This window comes from Cetorhinus maximus, chromosome 5 (assembly GCF_964194155.1).
Source record: "Cetorhinus maximus chromosome 5, sCetMax3.hap1.1, whole genome shotgun sequence".
NCBI lineage: Eukaryota > Metazoa > Chordata > Chondrichthyes > Lamniformes > Cetorhinidae > Cetorhinus > Cetorhinus maximus.
In genome coordinates this window covers 6,549,049-6,563,831 of record NC_135883.1, presented here as the reverse complement: position 1 = coordinate 6,563,831, position 14,783 = coordinate 6,549,049, and the positions used below count along the sequence as shown (strand labels likewise).

The following is a 14,783-nucleotide window of genomic DNA, read 5'->3' as shown; positions in this document are numbered from 1 at the left end:
TCATAGAAGCTACAAATACTTGCATTTATTAAGTGGCTCATGCAAAATGTCTCAAAAGACTTCACACAATACACTGCTTTCACAAGGAGGGATGTTGGCAAACATGGCTGCCATTCTGAACCCACAATGAGGTGAATGACTAGTTCAACTGTTTTTCAACATCACATATACACAGAGCTCTCAGCAGGGACAAGAAGAATGAATGCGTTTTCTAGAGGACTAGACAAAAACATTATAACTACAATGTGGAGTCATACATTGAGTCACAGGTCAAACACAGCAAAGAGCCGACAAGCTTATTTCTGTTTGAATTCTGCCAGAAACTCAACGTGTTTCTCAGTGCACTGCAGTTCTTCCCAAAAATGTTGCTCATCACTTCCTGTCTGCTTCAGGAATTTAAGTTTTTTTTTCATTTTTGGCTGCATTCCTTAGAAAGTTCAACAACTCTGAGAAAACAGCTGGAAATGAGAGATTTGACTCTGGTCTGCACCAAATTAATTGGTTTCAACTGGGGTGGCAACTAGATGCATTAAATGCATGGTGTCAGTGCCCCGAACTACATAGGAGAAAATCAACCAGGATTCTTATTTCTGATCACCAGCTGGAAATTCGCATGTGCAAATGTCAGATGGAGACAAGCTTGGATTTGGCTATGATCTTCCCCGCCCATTCCATACTTTAATAGCCGACTGGTATTGCTTAGGATCACACACAAATGGTAGTCACTTGAGATCAATGGCAAGCACCTGTGGGATTCTATCCCAGCAAGGAGAGGAAAGCAATGGAGAAAATTAGCGACAAAGAGAAAACAAGAAAATACAGCTTTCCCATGTTCTCAAAACCAATTCATAAATGTTTCAAATATCACAATAATTTGAAAACAATTCATCCAAATTTTTCGGAACTAGCACAGAGCCATAAAAGTTACACCACTGTAACCTGAAAGATTTTACTTCTTTACACTTAAATTTTCTGATTGCATTTTTAACTAAAAAGCATTTCTATTTATTCAAGCTATAGTAACTGCTTTAGATTCTGCACCAATACATATCAAATAGTGACAGCATGTTTTTTGATATGTAAAAATATGCTGTCACCTACTTTGATGGAACTCCAATATTATATTCTAATTGGTATTTTACTGCAATTGAATAAAATTTTGAACTATCTCATAACAATGTGCATCGTAGGGGTTGATCATTTCCAAACTTATTATTAATGTGGAAAAAGAAAATTTAGTTAACTCTTTAATACTACCTCCCAGACAGCTTTTAAAATACATTTGCCACAAAATTAACATCTGTCGATCATTAATGATGGTTATAATTAAACAAGCTCTGGAAACTCCTCAACACCCAGCACAGTTACACAATGAACACTGTGGGAAAGATGGTACTCTTTTACCAAGTACATGAATGCTAAAGATAACAGAGAGCAATGAATCTCCTTTGTAGACATGTGACAAGCCTCTATTTTACAGACAAGGCCAAAATAAATGTAAAATTCTGAACTTGCATCATTACCCATCCACATCACCATTAAACTTATTTTGCTAGATAGATAGACTGGAGCAGTCCACAAAAGGTTAAACTGAACTGCTTAAACTATCAAATTTTGGAGAGTGACATATCAATCATTTAAAACTTTATTTACCAACCTGTGGGAAAGTGCTGCTGACAATACCAAGCACTCCAAATTTGTAGCATTACACCAGCAGCACACTGCGTCCTCGAAGCCCTTTTGTATTTCCAAACGTTACAGTGCTGCAGCTGGCTGCTTTCCAGGCGCCTGTTGTTTTTCAGTGTTTTTGTAATCCGGGAGAAAAAAAAGCACTAAAAGCAAAACCTGATGTCCTTCAAACATCTCATCTTCCTCACAACGAGGCAAATGATTGAAAAACTAGATGGTTTAGGCTGCATTGTTTGAGGAAAAGAATGTACAGCGAGTGCTCCAAATCCAGCTTCCATCCGTTGAGTAGTCAGTAAAACAAACTTCTCTCTCAAATTACAGAGGCAAGTTATTGAAGCAGCCTCAATAATGTAGGACTGAAAGCTATCCACCACATACTTAGAAAGAGTCAACTTTAAAAGGTTGCATTTGAAAAGAATTTTGCAGCTGCTATTAGGGGAAATTACAATTCAACTTGCGTGTGGTTCAAACATCTTTTTCCAGATGTTTAACCCAATGTTGTGCAGTGGAGCAGAACAAGCTCTGAACATGGTAAACAACCCCATATATGTAAATGTTGACTTGTTTTGCCAATATGTCCTTCTTATTAAGGAGACTGTATCTGTTGTCAATGGATTCTGCAAAGATTCACTTAAACTTTAAGCTAATTTCTGGTTGACTTTCAAAGCAGTGCGTGAAAGTGCTCATGACTTGGTGATCCAATGTCGCAACATGATAAGGTAGGACATGGGTATCTCCTCTCAATTCCTCGTAAGCTAGGTTGATAGCATTGATTTGAGAAACTTCCCAGAAAGAATAGAAGAAATACATTAAAAAAATCAGACAACTCAATTGCTTAGTAGCATAAACATTAGCAAACACATCATTTGCTTAATTCTGATATTGGCATGGTATACAGTATAGTGGGAGGAGCTATTTATTTTGAAAGACACGGGGAGTGATTTTCCACAACTCCTCCAACCACTAAAGAACCTCCAGGATGGAGTCTTGGCCTGCAATGCCGTTTCAGCCAATGTTTTGCATAACATACGTCATTGGTAAAGCAATTGAAGCTTGCAATAGAAACGGCCGCCAATAGGGTTGTCAAGGGTCTGATTACCACTTTAATTGCGTGTTAGCTACCATTAATCAAGTTTCACAGCATTTTGGTGGACAGCACTTGCCCCCAATGCCCTCTCCTAACAGTGACCAGCTGAATAAAAGAAAACAAGTTTTTGCTGAGAATTTTGAGTACTACTTAAAGGCATATCACTTTTTACTGATCACTTGCAATGGTCTGAAGAGAATATTTGAAACATGTCAGCAGACTTTCTGGGACACTTTGTCAAGACTTCACCAACATTTTATAAACATTTACTCTTGAAGTTCTCTGAGGATTTCACCTAAAAAGAGTGAGCATTGTGCTACTCTACCGTATTGGACAATGTATGAGAGTCACCAGGGGAAAGAGGGTGTCAGACATGACACTCTCGCAAAGTGATCGCAAGAGGTTTAATTTCTCAGTCAAATTCAGCTTCATTCACAATCATTCTGCACACGTACACCAGTTTGGGGCTGCACCTAATTGAGTATGCTCGTGCCTCCACCTGGACTCCGGACAGTCATCTGCAGAGGAACGCAGAAGTGGGGCCTGCCAAAGCACGTCGCTTAGCGAGCCTGAAGCTGCCTTGATGCCAGACTTGCCAGGACTATATAAAGCCTTAAGCCGTCTTGCCTGTTCCTTGCTTAGCAGCATCCTAGAAATCAATCTTTGCGCTTAAATTGTGGATTAGGTGCTGTTTTAATCACAGTAGTATTTTGTGAATTCATGGCAGTTGCATGTTAACCTCAATAGTAATCCAAGGTAGCTAGCAGTACAGTTGGTAAGTTGTTTGATTTAAATTTATAGTGCTACATATGAGACGATTGCGGATTGATTGTTGATTTAATCACAGCAGCGAATCATGGCTTCCTAATATCTGCACCACTGTGATTCAGGCCACAGGAAAGTCCGGAAAAAGGCAGCTCCAGGTTTCAAGCTCAGCATAGAACAGTGCTTCAGCTTCTGGATTCCTCTGCAGCTAGCTCTCTGGAATCTAGGCACATCCACAGGCCCAGCTGATCAAGGGCGCATTTGCGGGCCCAAAATAGGTGTGCATGCACTGCAAGACCCGACAACCCTTGCAAGCGAGCTCTCCAGCCAATTTTCGGAAGTTTTTGGCTACAGAGTTATCAATCATCCAAAAACCTCCCTCGTTCACCAACTCCAGAAACCAAGGACACTCAGGGTGGTAAGCATGACCCGCTTTCTGATTAGGCGGAATGCTCAACCGATATAAGAAAGGAGCTTTTTTTTTAGTTTTTATGTAGCACTTTCAGATGCAGTAATATAGCTTTTGTAAAAAAAACTCTGATATGTTCAAGATTAAATAAACCACTAACAAGGTTTATAAACCAACTAAATAAAAACAAAAAGCTAAAAGCTACTGCGGATGCTGGAAATCCAAAACAAAAACAGAATTACCTGGAAAAACTCAGCAGGTCTGGCAGCATCAGTGGAGAAGAAATCAGTCAACGTTTCGAGTCTTCATGACCCTTCAGCAGAACTGAAGTATAGTTAGGAGAAAGATGAAATATAAGCTGGTTTAAGGTGGGGGGGGCGGGGGGAGAGAGAGAAGTTGAGGGTGTGGTGATTGTGGAGATAAGCAAGCAGTGATAGGAGCAGATAATCAAAAGATGTTACAGACAAAAGGATCAAAGTGGTGTTGAAGGTGGCGATATTGTCTAAGAAAGGTGCTAACTAAGAATGGAAGACAGGACACTCAAGGTACAGCTCTAGTGGGGGTGGGGTGGAAAGACTAACAAAGTTTTAGTTTTAGATTTAAAAATAATGGAAATAGGTGGGAAAAGAAGAATCTATATAAATTATTGGAAAAAAAAGGGAGGGGGGAGAAACGTGGTGGGGATGGGGGGAGGGGGAGTTTAAGATCTAAAGTTGTTGAATTCAATATTCAGCCCGGAAGGCTGTAAAGTGCCTAGTCGGAAGATGAGGTGCTGTTCCTCCAGTTTGCGTTGGGCTTCACTGGAACAATGCAGCAAGCCAAGGACAGACATGTGGGCAAGCGAACAGGGTGGAGTGTTAAGCCCACCTATGGCACCTCCCCATGCCCACGCAGAAGATGCAACACTTGCCCCTTCACTTCCTCTCTCCTCACCGTCCAAGGGCCCAAACACCCCTTTCAAGTGAAGTAACATTTCACTTGCATTTCCCCTAACTTAGTCTACTGCATTCGTTGCTCCCAATGCGGTCTCCTCTACATTGGAGAGACCAAACGCAAACTGGGCGACCGCTTTGCAGAACACCTGCGGTCTGTCCGCAAGAATGACCCAAACCTCCCTGTCGCTTGCCATTTTAACACTCCACCCTGTTCTCTTGCCCACATGTCTGTCCTTGGCTTGCTGCATTGTTCCAGTGAAGCCCAACGCAAACTGGAGGAACAGCACCTCATCTTCCGACTAGGCACTTTACAGCCTTCCGGGCTGAATATTGAATTCAACAACTTTAGATCTTAAACTCCCCCACCCCGCCCTCCTCCCCCCATCCCCACCCCGTTTCTCCCCCCTCCCTTTTTTTTTCCAATAATTTATATAGATTCTTCTTTTCCCACCTATTTCCATTATTTTTAAATCTAAAACTAAAACTTTGTTAGTCTTTCCACCCCACCCCCACTAGAGCTGTACCTTGATTGTCCTGTCTTCCATTCTTAATTAGCACTTTTCTTAGACAATATCACCACCTTCAACACCTCTTTGATCCTTTTGTCTGTAACATCTTTTGATTATCTGCTCCTATCACTGCTTGCTTATCTCCACAATCACCACACCCTCAACTTCTCTCTCCCCCCACCCCCCCCACCTTAGACCAGCTTATATTTCATCTTTCTCCTAACTATGCTTCAGTTCTGCTGAAGGGTCATGAAGACTCGAAAAGTTGACTGATTTCTTCTCCACCGATGCTGCCAGACCTGCTGAGTTTTTCCAGGTAATTCTGTTTTTGTTTTATAAACCAACTATATTGGTTTACGTTTGAAAACAAACAACTTGTGATCTTTATAACAAATTTCCTGATTATTAAGAATTTATCTCTTGATTTATGAGATGGTGAGGTTGGCGTGTCTGGTGTTTGGTCATGAGATCATTCTTGGGGACCCATTTGGTCTGTAGGAGGAATGGGAGGGAGACACGAGACCAGACAGAGAGCACCAGGTGCTACAGGAAAGAGGGTGAGGAGGGCGAGATAGGCTCCTTCCCCCAATGAAAGTGCAGGACCCCGGAAGCAGGAGAAAGCAGCAAGCTCCGGCTCCCTACTTCAGCGATGCCTCCTCCCTGGAGCATCTCCTCGAGGCTGTGCAGGAAAGGTGGGATGCTCTCTTCCCCGGGGATGGTTGCAGGAGGCCGTCCCGACTGACCACACCAGCCTGGGAGGAGGTCGCCAGGGCAGGCAGTGCCCATGGGGCCCAGAGGAGGACCGCCCTGCAGTGCAGGAAATGGATGAATGATCCCATCTGCGCCGCTAGGGTAAGTGAAACTTCCACTCCCCCAACTCACATCACCACTCATTTTGTGTTTCTGTCATGGGAAATGGGCATCATTGCCAAGGCCAGCATTTCTGTTGCACATCCCTAAACACCCTTGAGAATGTGGTGGGGTGCTGCTTTCTTCAACTGCTGCAGTTCACGTGCTGCGCTATTAATGAGGCAACGGCAGGGTTTTGACCCAGCCACAGTGAAGGAATAGCCATGGGATGGAGTACAGGGCTGTTCCCATGTGTCTGCTGCCATTGTCCTTCTAGCTGGTACAGCTTGCTGGGTTGGGGAGTGCTGTTGAAGAAGCCTTGGTGAGTTGCAGCAGTGCAACTTGTGCATGGTGTACACTGCTGCCAGTGTGTACCAGCGGTGGAGGGAGTGAATGTTGAGGGTAGTGGGTGGGGTGTCAATCAAGCAGCCTGCTTTGTCCTGGATGGTGTTCAGCTTCCTGAGCATCATTGGAGCTGCACTCATACAGGCAAGTGGAGAGTGTTCCATCACACTCCTCACTTGTGCCTTGCACATGGTGGTCAGGCTTTGGGAAGTAACCAGGTCAGTTATTAGCCACAGAATTAGCAGTCTATGATCTGCTCTTTCGTCATACATACTCACAATCCATCTATATGTCTTTATGCAGGAGAAGACAGTCCATAACAGGAGGCTGAGAGAGAAGACGACGGGAGTGGGGGGGATGCCTGAGCTCAGGCCTCTCACTTAATTCAAGCAACAAGCAACCAAGCTGGCAGGGGAGGATCATAACCAGGTTTGTGCCAACGGGAAAGTCGGCCTCCCCCAAGAATCTAGTGAGGAAGCATGTATAATTCCAAGAATCTTGGAAAATCAAGGTGATTGATGAGTGCAAAGTTTGAGCCAGTCTAGGTCATCAATCATTCTCTCCTCTCTCCACTCTAGGTGCCAGCAGGAAGAGGGGGAGGCCAGCTCCCGCACAAGAAGTAAGGACACCTCAAAGGAAGGCGAGGACTACTTAACACCTGTAGAGCCATCACAATGTTGACCAGCACCCTCCACCAGCCCAGAGACACGCATCTCACTGGGTATCAGATTTTGTTTAGACTCCGGCTCACACTCTGGTAGTCACCTCACAGACACATGTCCACAGCAGGTGGAGGTCTCTGGCACTCAGAGGATTGCTGGAGAAGAGGCCCCTGCTAAGTCAGAGTCAGATGGCGAGCCTCTGGAAATAGCCATGGAAAATATGTTGGAGTATCAAAGAGGCACAGGGGGACATCAGGCAGAGGTGTCAGAGGCACTCAACAGAGTGGCACGAGAGATGGAGGAGTCATTCTGTGTGCTCTCTGATGTCGTGGCTCCAGTATGCAAGCGCATGGAAGTCTCTAGTGGAAGGATAGTCGACACCATGGAGACCCTGGTCCAGCAAAACGAACAATTTCTGCTGGATATGCACTCAGACCTGCACTCCATCGCACTGGCCATGGGTGAGCCACTGCAGTGGCTACATGAGAGGGGCACAGGGCACCTTGGCCTCCCTCCAGGTGTCCCTTCTCTTCAAGGAGTCAGGGAGGGACCCTTGAGCACCCAAAGGGAGGAAGGGCATCAGGCAGGGTTGGGGAGTGCTGTTGAAGAAGCCTTGGTGAGTTGCTGTGAATGTTGAGGGTAGTGGATGGGGTGGCATCCACCCGGGACACTTCAAGGGTATCCAGCCATTCCCAACCCTCTCTGCCTATGACCCCATCAGCTCCAGCTGCTCAAGCTGAGAAAGGTGCACCTGCCCCTGAGCAGGACACCCTATCACAGTCAATTTGATTATGCCTTCCCTCCCCACTAAGCCCACAAGTCATCATGCCTATGCCCACCCTGATCCTCCCCACTCCCATAATCTGTGCCACCATCCTTGCTCCCCTCAATGACCCTCCAGATGAGAACTATGCCCACCAGACCCTGACCCTTCCACCCTACCACATCCCACTTCCCCCTCTCACAGTCACTGTCTCCTCCTATCATCAGCATCCTCAGTTCTCCCCCCATGATTCCAACATTGACTCAAACAACTCCTCCCTCTGAAACACACTCTGGCCTCAGCCCTCTCTCCACTCACACCTCAGCCTACCCTTCCTGCTTTCCTCCTTCCCCTTCATGCCTTCCTTCCCCCCTCACTTCACCCACCACCCCCCCCCTCCATTTCCTCCAGACCTCCCCCACTTGGTGTCTTCCACACACACCATGCCTGCTGTCAGCTCCAGTGCTGCAGGCAGCGTCGGCCGTGAGGTAAGTGCTCTAAAATGTTCCCTCACAGGCCATGTTTATGCAGTCGGGTAACGGAACGACGTAAATTCCTCCTGGCAGCGCAGAAGATTTGACGGAGGTGCACGATTCCGGTCTTTTGGGGGCTTTAAGGAGCAGACATGAGGTGCAAAATGGGTGCCCGCCAAGCTTCGGCAGCAAAGTTGACCCTTTATCACCCCACCATGAACACCGGGAGAGGAAGGTCCTGACCTCATTTCCCAACATCAGGAAGCCAGTTTTTTACATCCTGTCATATCTTCCACCACCGTCACAAATCCCACTGACGGCGGGAGGAGACAATTCCACCCATTGTACTTTGAAGCATTCAGTACGGTATTTAGGCAGTGCGATTGTCTACAGATTGCCAGAATAAGGAGGGGAAGGCTAGCGTTTCTGCTCCTGATTACAATCCATTGAACTCCTGGCAGAAAGTGTGTGGGTTTGGATGACAGGCAAAGACAATAAGGCTCAACAGAAATGGGTTCCATGCTTGAACAATCTGCTGACGCTCTCTTAGAATTACGCATGAAGAATCGTCACCTTGCCAAAGTGCTGGAGAACTAACAGTGTCTGTAGAACCAATGGTCTCAATTTTAACCACCTTTCTTCCCTGCACCACCCCAGCCCCTTCCCAGGGCAGGAAAGTGTCGTATGAAGGGTTAAAATTCTAAAAAGCTCAGGTAAGTTTTAAAACTTTACCTTTCTCTGAACTCCTCGCGGGCATGAGTAGCAGGAGTATTCTCCCAAGGTCCCTCAAGGCCTCCCAATCCCAGTATCCAAACGATCATCGGGGCAACACCAACCCTAATATCTCCACAATTTTCAGTTAAAAGAAAACCCCTGCAAACACACCCCGCCCCCACAGCTACCCCAACAACATCGCAAAGCCGCAGGGAATTCCCTCCATCCACTGACTCTCCATCTCCTGCCACTAGATTCCTGCTCCCACCTGTCAACCAAGTAGTCAATCTGCTTGGGTATCGAGTGGGTCTCTGAAAATAATCAAAGGAGTTAAGGTGATCAGGGCCCCACATTCCCAGCATTGCTGGATCCGTTGTCCCCTACTGCGCCCCATGCACACTCACGGCTTCCTTGTAAAAATCGAGACAAATGAGTCAGCAAAGTCCAGAGAAAAGGGGAGAAACTCTGTGGGAAGATCCGATTATCATTTTCACAGTGAAGAACAATCCCTTTTGAATTGTTCTGGATAAAGTTAGTAAGTCGTTGTACATACTTTACAAAAACTACCATTCAAGCGAGCAAACTTTGTCAGAAAGTTCACTTACCTTTGCTAATTTTATGAATACATGATGATGCCACATGCCGTTACAGACGGTAAATTCAAGAATACAGTGTCAGGATAACCAATCTCAGTCCACCACTGAGAAACTGCAGCCTTACTCCTCTTCCTGCTATTCTGAACTACATACATTCGCTCATAGAGATGTAATTGTGAAGTGGAAGTGATAAAAGATTAAAAATTAAACCAACAAATAAGTTAACCATTGACAGATGAGTCATGGAATTCCACATATAAGAAATAATGATAGAACTGGCAGCTTTTCTATGTCTTGTTGCAGCCAAATATCAAAGTCAAAGTCTGCCCGGGATTCGAATATACAGACCTCATAGGCCCAGGAAAGTTCCATTCAGGAAATGTCAATACTTTATCAAAAACATAAAAGGAGTAGATAAAAATAGTTAGAAACAACAGGTATGCTGACAGCGCTGTCTATCCAGATCTGCAACATTGTAGGTGAGTAGGGTGAGGATTGTTGTGAACCGTCAACGCATCAAGTTCCTGATCTCAGTCATGCTGTTGTGGAACAGTTAATGAGCAAATAAAACCATAACACGATCTACTGAGTGTCAAATTCTGGGCAGAAGATCCTTCAGAACTTGAATCTTGGATGGGTTTTCTCAGTCTTTCATCTTTCCAAGACGGAGAAAATAACTCACCCACCTTAGATCTTGTGGGACAAAATGTATCTGTCAGGATTGAGCCGGGCTTGCCATACTGCTAAAGGAGCTCAACTTCTACCTCTCGATTGTATTCTCTTTTACTCGCTCCTCTCCAGGAGGCCATGGTTGTTCTTGCTTACTAACTTACGACAGTTGATTTCAATAATAAATGGCAGAATTGGTGAGTGCTGCTTGAAGAACCGAGCACAAAAATGGAAATAAAATATCCTTGAGATGGTAATAGCAAGTTGTAGGAGCTGCCAATTATCTGGTGTTATTCTCATGTTAAAGAGCAACTGGTGACAGCCTTAATATACACATCTAGAGAATATGATTCCAAAGTTGCCTCTAAAGCCATTGTGCCGTCCATTCAAAATAAGGTAGAAGAAAGGAAGTAATAGTGAAAGGTAAAAACAAATAAACAAAGAATCAGCACACCTATTGTCTCCAGCAATTTAGAGACAGTGGAGGGGTCGAAAAAGGTGATGGTGAGGTGGAGCTGGGTGTCATCAGCAAACGTGTGGAAACAGACATGTTTTCAGCTAAAAACAGAAAACGCCAGAAGCAAACACCGCAGATCAGGCAGCATCTGTAGAGAGGGAAACGGAGTTAAAGTTTCAGGTCAAAAACCTTTCAACAGAACTGGTTTTTGACCTGAAATGTTAACTCTGTTTCTCTCTCCACAACACCTGAGGAGAGAGAATCTTATTGAAATGTGGAGCAGGCTCAAGGGGCCAAATGGCCTACTCCTGCTCCTAACTCTTGTTTTAACAATGTTAGCTAACATGAAAGCCAGAAAAGGAAGTTGGATACCACACTCTATAAATGCCTATGACTCGATGATAATGTCTACACCTCTAAGCAGCGGGGATGGGTATAGTTACATTGATCCACAAAATCCTCCTCTCACTTCAGTCCATCTAGATGCACAAAAAGTCATCTTCCTGCATACATTTACTCCTAATGTGGGCTCCATCTTGAAACACAAAACAGCAGTGTTTACAGCCCACTGAGGAAGGAGAGCCGGTGTAGACAAAATTTACCAAAGGCCCCCTTCTGTACTCTAAAAAAATTCTGTGATTCAGACTAGAAACACAAGTAGATTAGGGAAATGGATGATCTTCCAGTTATGCTAATAAACCAGAATGAATACAACAGCAATACCTAATTCTCTGACATGGTTGCAATGGAAGCAATGAATCATCGAGAGACTACAATGTAACTCTCAATTTGATATTGTGCCAGAAATCATATTCCCTGTGCATTAGAATTGAAAGCCTCGCTGCTCAAATGAGCAATTAGTTGTTCCAGATGTTCCCAGCTTCAGTTCAAAGTACATGATCAGTGAACCCCACCCACTTTATGGTAATAAACTTTATAAATGATAAGAGTAGCAATACATACAGGATCAAGGGTTGGCAACTCTGAGTGGATGCATTAATGGGGGTTTTCATCACATGACGTGCTGCCTCCAATTGCTCTTCACAGTTGAAGTTTGTTTATTTCCCCCATCTCCAACATTTTCATAACTAATAAACAAAAGTGCTAATTTTCTTTCAAGTGCCCCTGTGATTTTTTTTTTAGGCTGCAGTATCCAGGAGATTAATCTTCAACTCCTGAATAGATCAGAATAACCTTGCAGGATCCAGTCATCCACTCATGCTGTAGATCTGCTCCTGCAACACTGTAAGAGCCTGTCGCAGAATCTATTGCCCTATCTTGCTTCCCACAGCAGGCTGATACACCTCATTAGGAGGTTTTCTATAAGGGAAGCACAGGTTACCTAAAACACAGCACGATACACTTCTTTGGCCTCGTAGAAGGCTTAGCCTTACAAAAAAAGGACAAGAAAAATAATTTATATTGGCCAGCCTTATACGTTTCAGAGTCACAAATATTTCATCTAAACAGTTTGTAAGATTATAAATTATTAAAAGGTATTCTAAATCAAACAGCGGAAAAGAGATAAGGAAGAGATATGCAGAGAAGGTGGCGAAAAATGCAGGAACAGGGTGATAATAATGGGTGACTTTTATTATTCACAGAAAGGCAGGGTAAAAATGCCACACAATTTAATTTTTCTATAATAAATAAAAACAGAAAATGATGGAAAAACTCAACAAGTCTGACAGCATCTGTGGAGAGAGAAACAGAGTTAACGTTTCGAGTCCATATGACTCTCCTTCAGGGAGAGGTAAAAATGTGATGGATTTTATACTGTTTAAGTGGGGGGGTGGGGTGGAGCAGGTGGAACAAAATAGAAAGTCTGGGATAGGTGGAGCTAAGGAGAAATTTGACAAAGATGGCATGGACACTGGACAAAGGGAGTGTTAATGGTAACGTTAAGGACTACAGAAGATGCTGATAGTGGCATAAAGGCAAGGCGGCAGAATGTATTATTAGCAGAGCAAGGGTCAGTGCCCTGTGAAAGCACAACATAAAACTAGTGACAAATGGGCCTCTGGGGGGTGGGGGGAGGGTTGTTGGGGTAGGGGAGTTCTCCTCTTGTTGGGGGAACAGCATTGTTCAAGACCATGGGTGTATTCTGCAGATCAATACAAAAATATCAGAATCATCATCAAAACTCAAACTTAATCAGTTATTCACTCTATTTATTCCACAAGCCTAACCACCTGTTTCAACCTTTTCCCCAAGATACATCACCAGGACTGTCACAGCATACGTATTATTACGTTTGCTATCCCGCTGAATTCATTTTCCTATATCTTAACAAATGTCCCTCTCCCTGCCCCCTTGTCCTGTCTCTACCCTTTACATGCAGGGTTCCTCTGACACCCGATGCTACTAAAACTATTTCACATTCTGCAGCCCAAATCTTCTTTTCCTAGTTCCTTTACAAGTCTTGGAAAATGACCCGCTGTGGGACAGAAGTGCTGCTTTTCCTTGAATAGGAGCCCAATCATTCACCATCCACCTCCTCTTGTGCTTGGCATTACCTTGAATAAATGTCTTTAATTCTACTCACTTACTCCAGTTAAAAGATGTTGCTATGGGAGACCGAGCTGCACTTGGCCTTTTTTAGGCTATGTGGAACATTCTTTGTTTCTGTACTACTCAGGTTTCCCTTATTCGTCTCCTCCTGTTACACTGATGACTCATGTGGATTTTTGCTTCCTGCTCTCACTGTGATCTTGAAAATACCCTTAACTGTGCTCCAATTTCCACCCTTTCCTGACCTTACATAGTCCATCTCAGATTTTCACTTTCCTTCTTGACTTCTCTCTCTTGCCTGCCAACACTGTGGGCCAACATCCAAAATGTCAACCTGCTTCTGGGTTACCAGATATCTATTAGAAACCCACTATCTCCAACAACTCCCACACTACCTGTAAGAATTCATCCCTTTCTTCCAGTTTCTCAGCTTTTGTTGAAGATATTGTAACGGCTCCACTCTTCGTGCTCCTGGTTCTTAAATATCCTCTTCTTTTGTCAACTGAGGTTTCCCCTCCACAGTGGTCAACACAACCCATGAACATTTCCGCCACTTTCCTGAACCTCGGCTCTCTCACATTGCACCATCACACATCAGAAATCCCTTTCTCCTCACTTTTCACCTTATTAGCTTCTGCATTCACCTTCTATCAACTTCTAACATTTTCATCACCTACAACTTGGCTACATTTCCAAGAACAGCTGTCCCTCCTCAGTGAGACCATTCCCACCACAATACTTTTGTTTCCTCTTCCATCACCCCAACTTTCAGCCTTCCTTGTCCTGACACTTTAGTATACAACCATGGCAGAGGAAACTCTGGTCTGTTTACTTCCTCCAACCTCAGATTGAAAGGCCCAAATAATTCATCTACATGTGACAGCAATTTATTAGCATGGTCTACCCTATAATGAGGAGGCCAAACATAGAAAAGGTGAATGCTTTGCTGAACAGCTCTGCCTGCACAAAGGTAATGGAGCAGATCGCCTGTCCGCCTGCACCAGAAGAGACCCGGGAGATGGGCTCATTTAAATGGGAGCACATCAAAGATGGCTTCCTCAAATTGCTGGTCCTTCTGAGGAGAAAGGGGTTTCTGGTATGAGATGGTGCAAAGTCTGAGAGCCAAGGGCCCAGGAAAATGGTGGATATGGTCAGGACCCGAGAACTATTCCTGGGCCAAAGAAAAGCAAGGAGGCAGTTCATTTTTTTTGATCCCCAGGGAAACATGTTTGATCATTTCTCTCAGAGGTTTCTGGGGTTTTAGCAGTTCTCACCCCAGCTGTCAGCTGGCCTGATTTCTGCTGAGGATTTTTGAGGTTGGACACACCCTTAAACTGTGCAGCGAAAAAG

At 44.3% G+C, this 14,783-nt stretch overlaps 1 protein-coding gene across 11 annotated transcripts in view; it reads right to left on the bottom strand.

The window, feature by feature from the left end:
* Positions 1 to 14,783, bottom strand: part of LOC144680470 (putative Polycomb group protein ASXL2) — a 312,304-nt gene that overhangs the window by 245,451 nt on the left and 52,070 nt on the right. For 2 of the 11 annotated variants that reach the window (XM_078541452.1, XM_078541464.1), the window contains exon 1: positions 1,658 to 2,173. The exons of 7 other annotated variants lie outside the window; for them this stretch is intronic. Coding sequence is in view for 1 of the 4 variants with exons in the window: in XM_078541447.1 (XP_078397573.1) it covers positions 9,806 to 9,841 (36 nt within the window). In the remaining 3 variants the exon portion in view is untranslated. Of the gene's footprint in view, positions 1 to 1,657; positions 2,174 to 9,805; positions 9,931 to 14,783 lie in introns of those variants that run through there. 2 more of the 11 variants (XM_078541447.1, XM_078541465.1) reach the window with 2 other exon arrangements.